The sequence below is a fragment of the Eremomyces bilateralis genome (genome assembly GCF_010015585.1).
Source record: "Eremomyces bilateralis CBS 781.70 unplaced genomic scaffold P152scaffold_2, whole genome shotgun sequence".
Lineage (NCBI taxonomy): Eukaryota > Fungi > Ascomycota > Dothideomycetes > Eremomycetales > Eremomycetaceae > Eremomyces > Eremomyces bilateralis.
In genome coordinates this window covers 469,584-484,031 of record NW_022985068.1, presented here as the reverse complement: position 1 = coordinate 484,031, position 14,448 = coordinate 469,584, and the positions used below count along the sequence as shown (strand labels likewise).

The 14,448-nt window shown below is 56.3% G+C and overlaps 3 protein-coding genes across 3 annotated transcripts; 2 read left to right on the top strand and 1 right to left on the bottom strand.

Moving 5' to 3' along the window:
• Positions 1-82: 82 nt before the first annotated feature.
• P152DRAFT_504912 (Isochorismatase hydrolase) lies at positions 83-2,343 on the top strand. The gene is made up of 3 exons (XM_033682401.1): positions 83-494; positions 554-1,126; positions 1,995-2,343. Exons 1-3 carry the CDS (start codon positions 402-404, stop codon positions 2,040-2,042), a joined length of 714 nt encoding a protein of 237 aa, XP_033537804.1. The 5' UTR covers positions 83-401; the 3' UTR covers positions 2,043-2,343.
• Positions 2,344-2,692: 349 nt separating this feature from the next.
• Positions 2,693-7,701, bottom strand: P152DRAFT_510985 (uncharacterized protein). Its single transcript, XM_033682695.1, has 3 exons — positions 5,172-7,701; positions 4,023-5,125; positions 2,693-3,972 (listed from the first exon to the last, which is right to left on the bottom strand). Exons 1-3 carry the CDS (start codon positions 7,449-7,451, stop codon positions 3,129-3,131), a joined length of 4,227 nt encoding a protein of 1,408 aa, XP_033537803.1. The 5' UTR covers positions 7,452-7,701; the 3' UTR covers positions 2,693-3,128.
• Positions 7,702-9,647: 1,946 nt separating this feature from the next.
• On the top strand, positions 9,648-14,008 carry P152DRAFT_445854 (uncharacterized protein; the record flags this gene model as incomplete). The annotated part of the gene is made up of 3 exons (XM_033677879.1): positions 9,648-13,345; positions 13,534-13,739; positions 13,947-14,008. The coding sequence occupies 3 exons, from the start codon at positions 9,648-9,650 to the stop codon at positions 14,006-14,008; spliced, it is 3,966 nt and encodes a 1,321-aa protein (XP_033537802.1).
• Between the last annotated feature and the right edge of the window lie 440 nt (positions 14,009-14,448).

The window sequence follows — 14,448 nt, the reverse complement described above, 5'->3', positions numbered from 1 at the left end:
AGGCATTCCAGGCAGCCGCATCCACAGCCCATAGGAAGCCAATGATGACACACTAGTTGCCAAACGCCAACACAATCCGGAGCTGTGTTTGCCTGATTCAGATATTATATACTCTTGACCACCTTGTAATTAGTTCAATCAATGCGGTGTGTCATACTCTCAGCACCGCCAATTGTGACCTCAAGGCTAAGCAACACACCGTTATCCAATTTGGGCCTCAGAACAGCTGATACGGAAGTCTCAAGTCCTGTGGCCCAATCACAACTCCCCATTTCCTGCGGTGAAGAGCATATTCGGGCTGTGCAATTATAATACTTCTCCTTCGCTATAAGTTGCTTTGCTACCCAAATGTTAGTTGAGACATCATCGGGGTCGATTTCTTCTTAAGCATTTGGAGGCCAATGTTCAGGCCCGCGATCACGATGGGGAGTCAACCACCGAAGTTCAATCCGGCTCTCCTGATAGTCGACTTTCAAGAGGACTTCTGCCCGCCGGTAAGCGCCGAGCCATGTCAACTTAAATATAACTTGTACTAACCAAATGTTCCATCAAGAATGGCTCCCTCGCGGTCAAAGGGGGGCGAGATATCGCCCCGGTTCTTAACAGATTATTGGATCTCCCCTTCACATTGAAGATCGCTACGAAGGACTGGCATCCTAAAAACCACGTCTCATTTGCATCAAATCACCCCCATCCAAACAACAAGCCGTTTGAATCCTTCTTTACCATCACAAACCCCCTCAATCCCGCCGAGTCGGCAGCGACGAGGTTATGGCCCGACCACTGTGTCCAAAGGACCCCCGGTGCCGAACTAGCCCCAGAACTTGACCAAACCAAACTCGACGAGATCATTGAGAAGGGTCAAGACGAACGTGTCGAGATGTACTCCGTCTTCGCCGATCTATTCGTCAACCCGACCGTTTACCGCAGCGGGATCTCGAAGATGCTGAAAGAGAAAGAGATCACGCACGTCTATGTGGCGGGTCTAGCGATGGACTACTGCGTCAAGTACTCCGCCCTGCACGCGGCGAAAGAAGGGTTTGGAACGGTGGTCATTGCCGACGCAACGAAGGCGGTTGATCCGCATCTGTGGGATCAGGTGAAGGCGGAGATGGAGCAGGCAGGGGTCAAGATGATCGATTCCAATTCACTAGAGATCGAGAGGGTGAAAACGCTGGCAGTCGACCCGAACACATAACTCGACTAGTCTGATAGGCTGGTAAAGACACTTCAACGAAGGAATGCGTACCGCGATGCATGATCTAGGAAGCCTGGCGCCAAAGGTTCAGAGTTTAGATCCTCGGTTCATATGGGATATACCCAGTACTGATACATAGAATGGTGATTCTTTCATGTTCATGCTGTCTACTTCATCCTGGATTCATATCAAGTAGAGCGGCCTTGGATCACAGCTTGGGACAGCTTGGGGACGTCAATGCGACTCGCGTGTGACATCCAATACTTTCATTCAGAAGCGCATCCGCCAGCTTCGTCCTCCTATGTTCAAGGCCCGTCACCCTTCATTTCCACCCCAACGGCACCATCATCGCCGCCACCATATCCCCCCCCCTCTCCGTCGCCAACATCGAAAACTGCGCCGCCGCATTCCTCGTATCCAGCACCTCCAACCGGATCCCCAACTCCGCCACGCTGTTCTTCGTCGCCGGATCCAGCATCTGCACCCGCTCCCCCGTCCCCAGCAACAGCAGGTCCGGCTTCGGCGCCACGTGCTCGAGCAGCGTGAATGCCGCCGCCGGGATCACCACCCTCCCGACTCCGTCCTTCGGGAGCGCTGTCGGTGATGGTGTGGTGGAGGAGGAGGAGGAGGAGGAGGAGGAGGAGGAGGGGAGCGTAGGATACCAGCGGAAGGCTTCACCGGCGACGAGGATGATGCCAGAGTTCTCGACGCGGACGCCGCCGTTGAGGACGAAGCCGTCGGGGAGGCAGATACTCACGGCGGTGTTGGGGGGTGGGAGGTTGCTAAGGATGTCCAGGTTATCGAGGTCGGTGGGAGGGGGTCCGTCCCGCGCGGGTGGTTGTGAAGGGGGTTCGGGGCGGGTGGACGAGGTTGGTTCGAGGTATCGGTGGCTATAGGAAAACGATCGGATCATAGGTATAGAGCTCGAGGGGTTTATGGAGCGGGGAGACTTGGAGATGTGTCGGAGTGCGGAACGAGCGAGTCGTAATGGTGGTTGTGACATGCTGAGAAACGAAGGAAATTGTAGAGGCTAGACTCAGCAACACCGGTGCAATTGAATTATAGAATGCTGAACTTTTATTTAACACGTCGAAAATGTAACAAAGTCTTTATAATCGCTCAGATAGACTGGTTATCAACAAAACTGTTCTTAGAAATATATTTGTGATTATGGTCAAGTCGCAAACTCATGATCGTCATTAGCACTTCATGTAGCTGTAGTCCGCTGGAATACTTCGTATCTGTTTGAACTTTGAAGCAGTAAGGCGCCAACCATCGTCTGGAATCAAACCAATAAGTCGGAATATCAGTTCAAATGAAACTACTAATAAAGATCTGAAATATTAGTGGTAGGATCATATTAAGGCGGTCTAGATTCGATCGCCCATAAAATCCGCCAAGAATCCACAATGGCCTCCCCAAAAGCCTCCCGCTCTCTCCGCCCCAAAGCCCCCCTCCAGCAACCCAAGCTCAAAGCTTCCACAAGCGGTTACACGGAGTCGGCGAGTACCAAAGGGAAACTCGAACTATGCATCAAGACCGAGGAGGATCTCCAAAAGGAAAATGGTAAAACCCCCGAATACAGAAGGACTGTCCAGCAGGACTAATGCTGCATGGTAGATATCCACTACTTCGATTCCAGCGATGCGCCGCACCCGTTGCTAGGAGAAGGACCGTATGGGAAGAAAGACGCGGGACGATGGCTTCTCCCGCCTGGAGGTACCGGATAACTGACGGAATGAAGGCTGGAAGGTAGATGATTCCTAACGTGAATGGATTTCGATTCCCGCTGACCCGCTAATTTCGACGTAGATACACGCACGCAACAAGCGCTCGACAAAGATGCTCGGATACTAAGAAACGTCGGACAGCGCTGAAATGCAACAGATTCGTCCTCATGCAGCGATTGTGCGTCTTTTCCCAGCCAGCATCACTCCTTCTCCCGTCTCCAGAATCTCCCATGCCTCCCCTTCCCTTCCTCCTCCTCATCCTCTTTCTTCCTCAACACCTTACTCTGCTTCTTCTGCCTTTCCTTATCCCTCTCCTTCCCTCCATATCTCCCCCCATACTCTTCCTCTGCCCCAACCCCCACCTCCCCCCCCATCCTCGGCAACGCCGCCCACAGCCTTCCCCGCTCCTCACTCCCTGCAAACCCCACCACCACCTCCTCCCGCTCGGCCGCGAACGGCAGATCCGCCAAATTCACGTACCCCACCTCCGCCTCCCCGGCTCCCTGCCCCGCCGTTCCCCCCGTGTCGTACCGCCCAGCGAATCCCCCCTCCTTCCACGCGGAGCTCAGCCCGTCCAGCAGCACGCTCTCGCGCTTCCCGCGCCCGCCGCCCGCGCTGAGAAGCGATCCGGCTAGCGCGGGCGAGCCGTCACTAGTGGCGGTGTCCGGGCGGTGGTCGACGCTGTTGCGGGGGGAGGGGTCGCGGCTGCGGGGCTTGGAGCGGGTGGTGGGGAAGCCGAATTTGGCGTCGGGGAACTTGATGGCGAATTTGCCGGGGGCGGAAGCAGAGGTGGTGGTGGCGGAGGCGAGGGCGAGGCGGGAGGGGTCGAGGCGCTCGAAGGCGTCGGAGGGGCGGAGGGGGATGGCGAGATAGGGGGCTTGGGGCCAGGAGGCGAAGAAGGCGAGGAGGAGGGTGAGGGGTGGGTGGGTAGGGGAGTGGAGTTGTTCGAGGATTTGGAGGCGGGTTGTGGAAGAGGATTTGGGGGTGCGGGTGAGGGAGAGGGCGGAGCGGCGGGAGCGGGAGAGAGTGAAAGATTGAGGGGAGCTATATGGGGTGAGTTGGAGGCCTGGGTGATGGTGGGTGGGGGGACTTACCAGTCGTATTTCACGGTGAATCCAGTGAGGATGGATTCCAAGGTGTGCAGGTCGGACATGGTGGAGAAGGTGTAGGAACGGATGGTGGGGGATTCGGTGGCGTGGAGGAGCTGGCTCCATTCCGGGCCGACTTTGGTGGAGGGGTCGGTCCGTTCGATGGTGCAGCTGAGATCATGGGGATCGGAGCGAAGGAACTCGATGCGCGGCTCAAGGTCCGTGGCGATGCGAAATTTTAACTGCGACGACTGGTTGGTGAAGCGGTCGGTCAGGGTAATCCTATATCCTTGCGCCGCCGAGTTGAAGACGATCCGGAGGTAGGTGGAACGATCGGGCTTGATGGTTTGAATGATGCTCAACTTGCTCCAGGGCGGCTGGCCGGATGCCGGGTATCGTTTGCGAGACTCGACTTCTTCGAGGTCGAAGCTATCGAGCGGAAGTTCCGCGAGAACCTGCTCGCCTGGTTGGATGTAGAAGCCTCGCATGACCTCCAACAACTGTTCGCGTTCTTGGACGGATCGGAAACTCAGGACGAGATCTCCGCGAGTCTGTGCGGGGCCGTAATGGAACATGACGAGGACGGGAAAGCCACTTGCATCCATGTATGATCCAAGATGCTCCGGCTGTGTAGCGGGAAATGTCAGAGTTAGTGTGTTCATGCTCTTGTATCCCGTGGTAGTAATGACGACCCGAAAGCCCGAGAGCGACTCGCTTCGATACCCGCCACTATGCACGGGTCGCCGTGTGTAAACCCCGAAGATATGGATCGAAGTACTGGGAAATGCTCCGCTGGGGAAATTGTAGATCGACGGTCGTTCGGGGGGGTGGGATTGCGGTCCATTTTGGTGGGCAGGACCTTGCAGGAATTTGAAGTAGAATTCTCGCAGGATTCCCTGGTAAAGTAGGGTTTCGTTTCGTTGCTGTTCGATAGCAGTGGCTGCAGCGTATGTAGAGTCGTATGCCTTTCGTATCGTCGTGAAATCGGAGGGGTTGAGGGCGATCATGAGGTAGGTATCGTTAGGCCACGGACTAGGCAGTGCGATTCGCATTTCCGGTCTCGAACGGTTCAGTGCGACTATGTCGTCCCACGGAAGCTTGTCCTCATACTAACCAGGTTAGCGAATATCAAATCACCGTACTGAAATTACTCACGATGAAGTTGATGGTGTCATTCTGCGTCGCGAGCGTCAATTTCATATCGTGCGTGCCTCGACGACGCAGAATGGTCAGGAGCGCCGGCATTTTCTTAATCTCGACGTCCTGCATATAGTCCGGATCGATCGTTACTAGCACGAAACACCGGTGCAAACAGAAGTACTCATGGGTGTCCGCAACCGTCATGGTGAACAGCACCCGTGCGTCGTCAAAAGGAAGCAAGTCGTGCCCGATACACGACATCGCGACCGCCGGGATCTCGGGGAACGGCAGCTTGGGATACCGGATCCATATGAGTTGATCGAGCCCTTGAATGAGCACCTCATGCGGCGGCATCAGCTTATTCCTCGTCATCGACGACGCCAACAGCTTCATCTGCCCCCGCAGCGTCGATGCCTCCGAGAAGATCCCTGCCGCATACTGATCCCCCGCCGCCTGCGCCGCCGCCTTCTGCGAATCATCGTCGACACTCATGTAATCCTGCAGCTGCTTATGCGACGGCAGCACGTCCTCCAAGATCCAGAACGTCTTTCCCAAGTCCACGTGCCCCTGGTCCAGCTGCTGCGTTCCGGGGGAATCCAGCGAGTGCTGGGCTTTCGCCCGCGCGCGAATCAGCTCTTCGAAGCGTTGGCGGGCGCGCAGGAACCACCACACGGCGGCGCGGAGCCACTGCTTGGCGGTGAACTGGGCAATGGGGGATTCGCGCTCCGCGGTTAGCGGGAAGATTCGGCGCATGTGGCCGATGCGGTCGGCGAAATCGATGAGCGACATGTCGGCGGTGGCGGAGGTGGGGTTTTTGACGGAGTCTGGTGTTAGCTGGCTGAGGGCTTCTTCCTGGTCGATCTTGGCGGCGGAGAAGTACGGGAGGGAATTGGGGGGGTGGTTTTGGGTTTGGATTAGCCCTGGGGAGCGCGGGGGGCGGGAGGGAGGCCGGTCGGCGGACGGGCGACTGGCAGTTCGTGCTTGAGGGTCAACCGATGGAGGGTGGGGTTCGTTGATCGATAGCGGAAACGGGCCAGGTGGTGTCTGATACTCTTCGCGGTATCCTGGGGAGAGCCTAGCATGGAAATTTGGAGACGGTGTGGTATATGAGCCAGCGGGTGGGGGACCAGTTCGTGGGTGCGGTTGTACGGGGACGGCGTCTGCGCTGAGATATCTGGTCGGTGGGGGTGGAATATTGCGAGGTTCGGGGTGTTTCGAAGCGGAAAAATCTGAACCGCTCGATGGTGCATCATGGGACTCAATTCTTGGAAGCGTTGGCTCACGGAGAGGAGAGGCGGAACTCCGCTTTTCCTCTCGCGTGGATTTACCCGCATATTTATCTGGTTTTGGACCCGGTGCAGGTGGTTGTTTCGGTTGTGTCGCCGAGGTCCCAGATGGGCCCAAGGCATCGCCCAGTGATAGATCCGACAAGTCATCTGGGAGCTCCAGCAACTGGCTTCTCCGCACTTGATGTAGGATCCGGCCTTCCTCCTGTCGCATCCGTTGCTGAAGGACCTGGGTTGGAGAAATCGGTGACTTGGGAGACTTGGCTGGTAGATCGTCCTCCTCTTCTAAATAATCCGACCAGCCCGTGGGCGCTCGCTGGAGTGGCTTCGGCTGGAAGTCATCGTCATCGTCATCGGCACCCACGGTGGTGGATACCGTCAACGACGGAGGAACAATGGCCCAACTTGACCGCTGATTAGGGGGCAACGTATTGCTCCTTTCCAGGTCACCCGAATTTCCTACCGGCTCCGAAACATTGCCTCGTGTCGGCCGTAGCGTATGATCTTCCAAGCTCATGCGCACCGGAGGCGGCTCCCATCGTGGCTCGGGCTTCTTCGCCGCATTTCGGGCGCCCACATCCCTCGCTTTTGATTTTGAGATCGCCATGGTCGGCTCATCGCAGTCGTCCCCTCCATATCCCATGATCTCCAGTGCGCCATCATCCCATGCGACATTCAGCCTCGCCCGATTCCTTGCACTCCTCCCTTTGATCGACGACGGCGTCCGAGAGGTGTTAACATCATTGGCAGTGGGATAGCGTTGTGCGGCGGCGATATCGATTTTGGGAGCGAGTTTCGGAGCGAAGGAGCGAGCTTTCGTGGTGGAAGGTTTGAGGAAGTCTTGAACATCGTCGCTAAGTTGGTTGGATGCACTGGTGTAGAAGGGTTGGGGGATGTCTCCCGGGCGGCCCTTTTCCTTGCTGGCGGACTTGTGGGTGGGTTTGGTTAGCCACTTGGGGCGGGCAAATCGCTTGTGGTCGACATCTCCATCGTCGCCCATAGTGGACATAGAGAGATCCTATGCCGAGAGAGGGGTGGAGGGGATGGAGTAATGAAGGAGACGAGAAGAGGAAGAGGTGAGGGTGGTGGTGTTCTCATGGGGGAGGGCACAATGGAAGCGTGGAGTGCGGGATATTCAGGTTTGGCTAGGAGACCCTGGCAAAGCTGCCACAGTGGATGGCGGGGATGCTTAGTCCCTTTTGGTGGAGCTGGCCGGATGGATGGTGATGATTGATGAATGATGGGGAATTGGTGAGGTGTTCAGTCGGCACAGCCTATTGACGATTGACCGTTGGTGTCTGATGGGTCATAAAACTCCACCTGATTGTATTGACATGAGTGTATTGACATGAATGCTATTGTACTGGAGAAACAAGAGAAGCAATCCGCCGTGGGAGAGACCCGTTCTATTAGCGTCACATGTCTGTGCTTGCACTTCGACGATAAAGTCCCTGAAGCCTTAATCCTGAATTGTAAGGTAATAATCAGTACATATCCTCAAAATAGATTCCCGCCAAGTACTTCGGATCCCATCAAAGGCACTACGGAGCAGCCAGCAGTAGCGAAGACGGACTAAAAGTCGAAAATCACCGATGTCTATCATCATCATAGTAACCTTCAAATTGGAGCAGAGACATAGGTAACTGTACGATAGTTCCGAACGGAAGCGATGAAATTCTAATTTCCAGTGGTGACCCCAACCATGGCTCACTAGCAAAAGGGTCATCTCCCGGAGATATTAAGTGACCAATATCAGGATCCGGGGAATAAATAAGAAGACCCTTTGTGTACCGTACCACGATAGAGAGAGGATGGGGGGAGCAAACGCTCTGCTAGCATGCACCGATGATTGGGCTACTAACTCAGAGGACGAGACTGAGCGGAAGAGACGGGGCCGAAGATAAGATGATGTTCGATATTGCGCCACGGAGATCAAGTGACTCGAGGAAGATGTTGATGATTGAGATCTATTATCGGGATGGCGATCTGGAGGGCGATCTGGGTCGACTGGGTGTCTCTCCCCGCCAATTCTCCGTACCCCGCGAAGTGCCACATCAAGATCCGAATGTGTTTCAGTAACGAGGGATGGTCCGGACCGTGATATATTAACAGCACCTTGGATCTCTAAAGTCGAAGTAGTCAACTGAAGACTTTTCGGTTTGCCTACCAGTTCAAACAATAGTTAGGACAATAGTACTACAGACCAACATTATTCAAACGCAGGGGCCGAATCTCCATGAAGGATCCAAAGCCCTCATCACGACTCATATCACTCCTAATATTAGCTATACCGGTAGTATTATTCGTACAGGCTTATGAGATACGTACCGGTTATAAGACTATATGAGAGAGATCATCGACATCATTGGAGGCGTCATCTGCTCTCCCTTGTCGCATCTTCTCGGACATTCTCTCTCATTGCCCCCATTTGGCTCCTCACCCCAATCCTTCAATCTATCTATCTTAACCCATCATCGTCACTTGTACTTCTGGTCGAAAACCACTCTTGTAATCATCCTATCGATTTCTTTCGTACGGAGTACGCTCTGTTCTATTCCAACCGTGCATATCCCCTCTCCTCATCTTCAGTGGCCGTAGACCGGTCACACGGCGCCCAGTGAACCCCCACCCCACGCCGAAACGCCTCTGCTTCATCCCGGCCCTCAACGCCTCCCCAATCCCCATTCTCCCTATGTCTTTTCTCAGCACTTCAGAACAATTTCATTTCTTACTCCAATAATAATCCGAACTGCCTCGAACTCATCGCGACATCGTTCCCAGAGCACTGTTCGACGCATCACGTTATCCCTCCTCGTTGCGCATCCCGTTGCGCATCGCCTTGTTTCGTCTCGCGACAAGCCGAACCTATCATCGTGAACGAGGGGAACCACGACGCTTCACATCCTGCAGAACGTCCTGCAGATATACTCCCCACCCGGATCCGCTGAGAGCAAACTTTCTAGGGGTCCTCGAAAGCCTCGAATCTCTCGATATCCGACGGTCCTGGATGCGAGAGATCGGGGGATGCAGTCGTGGTGACGACCCCCGTTGAAAAGGTGGCTGGGAAATTAAGTCGCACCGCCGCCCACGGCGCAACGCTGCACGAGGACCGATTCTTTCCAGAAGTATTCCATCGCGACCGTCTTGCGGCTCTGTTCTCGATATTTCCGATGGAGTCTCGGATTGCGTTCATACCACACTAAGGATGCAGGTCACGCATGTAATTGATCCGCACCAGCCTTCCGGGAAGTTCATTCTGGCACCCAGTCGACACTCCGTGGATTCAGCAGCGATCCAACCGCACGGCACCAATTCCTCTAAACCCCTACGAACAAACGGGCGCTCCGCAAGGACTAGCGAACGTGTGAAGTCCCCCAACGAGGGCATTCTTCCTCCCACGCCTCCATCGGGGAGCGCGAAAGACGTCACCATGGCCACTTACCCTTGGACCCCCGACCGACTCACTCCCGCTAATCTTCAAGGCCCGCCAACCCCAGAAACCACCCCACCCACTCCCTCCGTCCCGGTCAGACCCTCCCCCAACCATTATCCTTCATCAGCGGCAGAGTCGTTTAAGACGGCCCAGGAAGACCTCGATTCGGAGGAGGAAACGCAGACCCATACTCCATCCGACAAGCTCTCGACCGATCTGTATTACATGACGAACGGGAAACTAGGACTTCCTGGTGGACCCTCGCCGAATACCAGTCTTCATTCTCGGACTAAGAGTACCCCAATTGACATGGCTACCGCGAGAGCGGGGATTATCAAAGGAAAAGGCGTGCAATACACCTCGAGCGGTGCCGATCGTCCTGGTACGCACGACTCTGGCTATGATCCCGGAATGAACGGCGCTATCAGCGCATCAGCTTTCCAAAGATTACGACACGTTCACCCACAGCCCGAACGAGAAGTGCAATACAGTCCGGTACGGACCGGCCGGAACTCGATTCCCACTGACGATAGCACCGCCGTAACCCCCATGCGACGCAAATCGCTTGGTCCCAAAATCCAGACCAACCTCTCCCCCCTCGATGGCGGCCACTCCAACCGACGAAGCATCTCCGACGCCTCCCCCCTCTCCGTCGGCGACTCTATCTCCCACATCCGCTACGACCCCCGCAAACCCATCCTCCGCCACGTCTCCAAGCGCGAGTCCCTCCGCCTCCGCGGCGGCAATCAATCCGCCTCCATCTCCCCAATCACGCTCACGACGTCCAACCGCTCGTCCCTCGTCTCCAATGAATCCAGCCCGCCGCACCCACTCCGCCATAAATCGCGGACGGTGCCGAAAAAAGTCGCGTTCGGCTCCGCGATCGACGATGCTGCGCTGCGGAATGGCCCCGCGCCGTCCTATCCGGGCGCGCAGCGCAGCCGCCCCCACGGGAGAAGCAGATCGCTCGCGGACGACGGCGATGCGCTGCGCGCGCTTCAGGGGGGCGCGGTGCAGCCGGTTGGCGAGACATCCAGCAACGCTATCGATTCCTCCCCGTCGAAGTCGTCGAAGTCGTCGGGGAGGAGCGTAAATAGTGGGGCGCCAGGTTCGTATCTCGACGACGCGCCGGTGGAGGGAAAGTATGCTACGGAACCTCTGTTGCCGCCCAGTCTACGGAATCGGGATGATGTCGAGTTGTTGGGAGCGGCGCAGTCTCGTGGGCAGGATACCGTGCCAGGCGCGCAGCCGAGCAAAGGAGAGTTAGCCGTGAAACAGGGCATAGACAATGGCCTTGGAGTCAACGCCAACAGCGTTTACCAGGGGTCGCAGCAGATGCTCGAAGTGCCTTCCAAGGCTCCTTCCAAAGTTCTGCGTACATCGCAGACAGATCGTACGTTATCTGCGGAGAAGCCAATGACCTCATCGAGATTGAAGCCAATCTTCGAGCCGGAGAGGCCTGCAGTAAAGTTCCATATCCCCTCTGATACCATACTAAGGCCGGATTTTACTGGAAATGCCGGGGCCGGACCGGAGAAGAGAGCTTTGCCTACCCCCAGCCACGTTTCGAACCCAGACTATGTTCCCTCGGGAGATCAACCACGGGATTCTGATGAGACGATCGTAGTAAAAAGAAGGGCCGAGAAGGTAGATGCGACTGAGCATCCGCCGGACAACATTCTAGCGATTACAGCCCTGGTGCCGGAAGATCCTTCGCAGCATTCAAAGAGACAGGATAGAGCGGCTACAAATGCAGTGGCAAGACCCGATCGTCTAACAGCACCTCGACTTAGTGCTCATGCTGACGCATCGAGTTCATCTGCATTTCATACAAACTCCGAGCGCTCCGTCTCCTTCGACGCCCAACGCATGAGTTTGGACCGCATGTCGGTAAAGACCGATGATCACTATGGCCTGAGTGGGTCGATCAGGCATCAGCTCACTCCTGGCACGCCATTCTCTGTTTATTCCGACGCACCCAGCGCCATGGAAGTGAGCCAAGCGACGGCAATCAACCTCTATCCGCACAACAACGATTCGCTATTGCTCGTGCAGCAAGCTGCCCGACCTGGCACGTCATCTCGTCCGCAAACCCGCGATGAAGCTACCGCTCAGCCAAATGACGACTCTGCAGCAGTGAAAGAGGCGACAAAGAATTTGAATACATCGGATATTCATCAACCGACAGTCGTGATTGAGCCCTCGACTCCTCCTGATGCGCATCCTCCAAGCCTCAAGGACGATAGTCCACTGACCAATCCACGCCCTGCACCGGCCCCTCCAGCACCTGTGATACCTCCAGCATTCCGCGTCATCCCTCCCACACCATATTCGGATGAAGACCAACAGCTTGGTGAGGCCTCCGCCGAGAAACCTGTAAGGCGAGGCTCCGTTCCGACCCGCCGAACAAGCATCAAACAACGTGCGCGTCGCTACTCCGACAATTTTATCCAGCCGTTCGCCCGTGCCAGCTTCCCCTTCACCCGCCGCGGGGTCACCAACCCAATCGATCAGCGCGACGAATCCCCCATCTGCGTTCCCCCCAAGCCCGTGATCACCATAATCTCCAACGCCGACCCTCCTAAACGTGTCCTCGACTCCCCCCCTCAAACCGCCCCAGCAATCACCACCCGCAACCCCCTTCCATCTCTCCTCCCACTCCCCACGCGCACCCGCCCCCGCTCCTCCACCATCGACTCCACTCGATCCCTCCGGCCCACCGACCTCTCCAACACCCTCCACCCCAACTGGCGCCCTCGTCCCCGCCGCGACTCCGACGCCCCCTCCCCCTCCCCACACCGCTACTCCCTCGACGACCTCGACGACCCCGAATACTACTCCGACTCCGACTCCGGCCCGGACTCCGGCCCGGACCCCGGCAGCCGCCTCCCCCCCGGTGGCGACACCAGCGACATCGGCGAAGCCCGTGGCCTCGGCAAGGTTCGAGGCAAGGTCCTCGAACGCTTCTCCAGCCTCAAGCAACGCAAACGCCAACGCGCTACCTCCCTCCCCGTCTCCGCCTCGCCGACCGCCCACACGAACGGCGGCCCCCGCGAAGTCGTCATTACCAACGGCGCCGACCAAGACAGCCCCACCCGCCCCCGCATCCCCGCCCATCCCGGCACCAGTGCCGTTGGCGTCGGACTCGACGCACGGGCGTTCCTGCTAGGCAACTCGCTTGGCCTCGACCGCGCGGGGACGAATCGGCGTAAGCCGCAGATTGCGGTGACGGGGGAGGTAGGCGGGACGAGACATGTGCGGGCGATGTCGGCGTCGACGGCGGGGTCGTGGCGGGGGACTTCGGCGAGTGGGATGCGGCGGTCGGTGAGCGCGAGTACGTTCCGGACGTCGTCGCGGGAATCGGGGGAGTCGGAGGATGCGGCGGAGAGGGCGGGGATGGTGTATGGGGGGAGGCCTCGGGGGGTGGAGAAGGGGGTGAGGGTGCCGGGATTGAGGGGGGTGAGGATTCAGTATGTGGGGATTGGGGGGTTGATGGGGCGGTGGCGGACGCAGAGGGAGGAGAAGAGGGCGGAGGGGCGGAGGGAGGTGTTGAGAGGCAGGATTGGGAGGCCGGGGGTGGCGGAGGGGTAGGGAGCGAAGGAAGGAAGATGGTTGACGTTGTTTGTCTGTGTTTTTGTGCATACATCTATTTGATCAGCGGTTCTTTGACGGCCGAACGACGGGATATTATATGTCGTGGGTTGGGATGGGAAATGTTTGTCCATGATGGGATATGGGAGGGAGTTGGTTATGGCTGTATCATTAGTGTGTTCCCGGACGATGCGATGATTCATGATAGCGCGGTTATGGCTGATTTGGCGATTGAATACAGTTTAGTTGGACATATATCTCCTGTGTGCTGCGGTTCGTCCTATTTGGTGTTGAGTTGATTTGGCGAGGATGTGTCTAGTATACTCACATGGAACAAACAATCGGTTTGGACGCACGGATGGAGCCAGACCTGACGCGTGCGCGTGGTTCCAGAGCGCTGTATCCACAACTCGATCAAGGCGGATCTTCTGAGGAACTTTGCTACCTGCTTGGGCTTGCTAGGCACTGATGTCTCGGCAGTTTTAGAGGAACTTGAAATGGGTTTCCACAGGGCTCCAGCATGTTCGGAGAGGACGGGGTAAGCAGGGGGACCTATGCTGTAGCTACACTTCTCCACGGCCAATGGCCGGTTCTATCATGATAGAAGGACGTCGGTAGTGGATATGATATGGGAGGACACACTCCCGTCAAACCTCGCGGCATCAGTGAACCGGATTGAAAGTTAGAAAACATCAGTCACTACATAATCCTACAAACCACCTCTTGCTAGTAATATCATAAGGGCAGGATATAGCAAACAATGACCCAAACGACTCTTCAAATAAATAAAACCAAGAACAAAAAAACCAAAAGAAGAAGGGTTCCAGCAGGAATTGAAACCTGGACCATATGCTCACAGACCGGTTGTCGGGCTCCCTTGAACCGTGCAGTGACGTCAATTTACCCGTCGCGCCCTCATTCTCAATTAAAAATCTAGAATTAATAATGATATACTACATGTGGGTTCTCAGTCTTCTTAAAT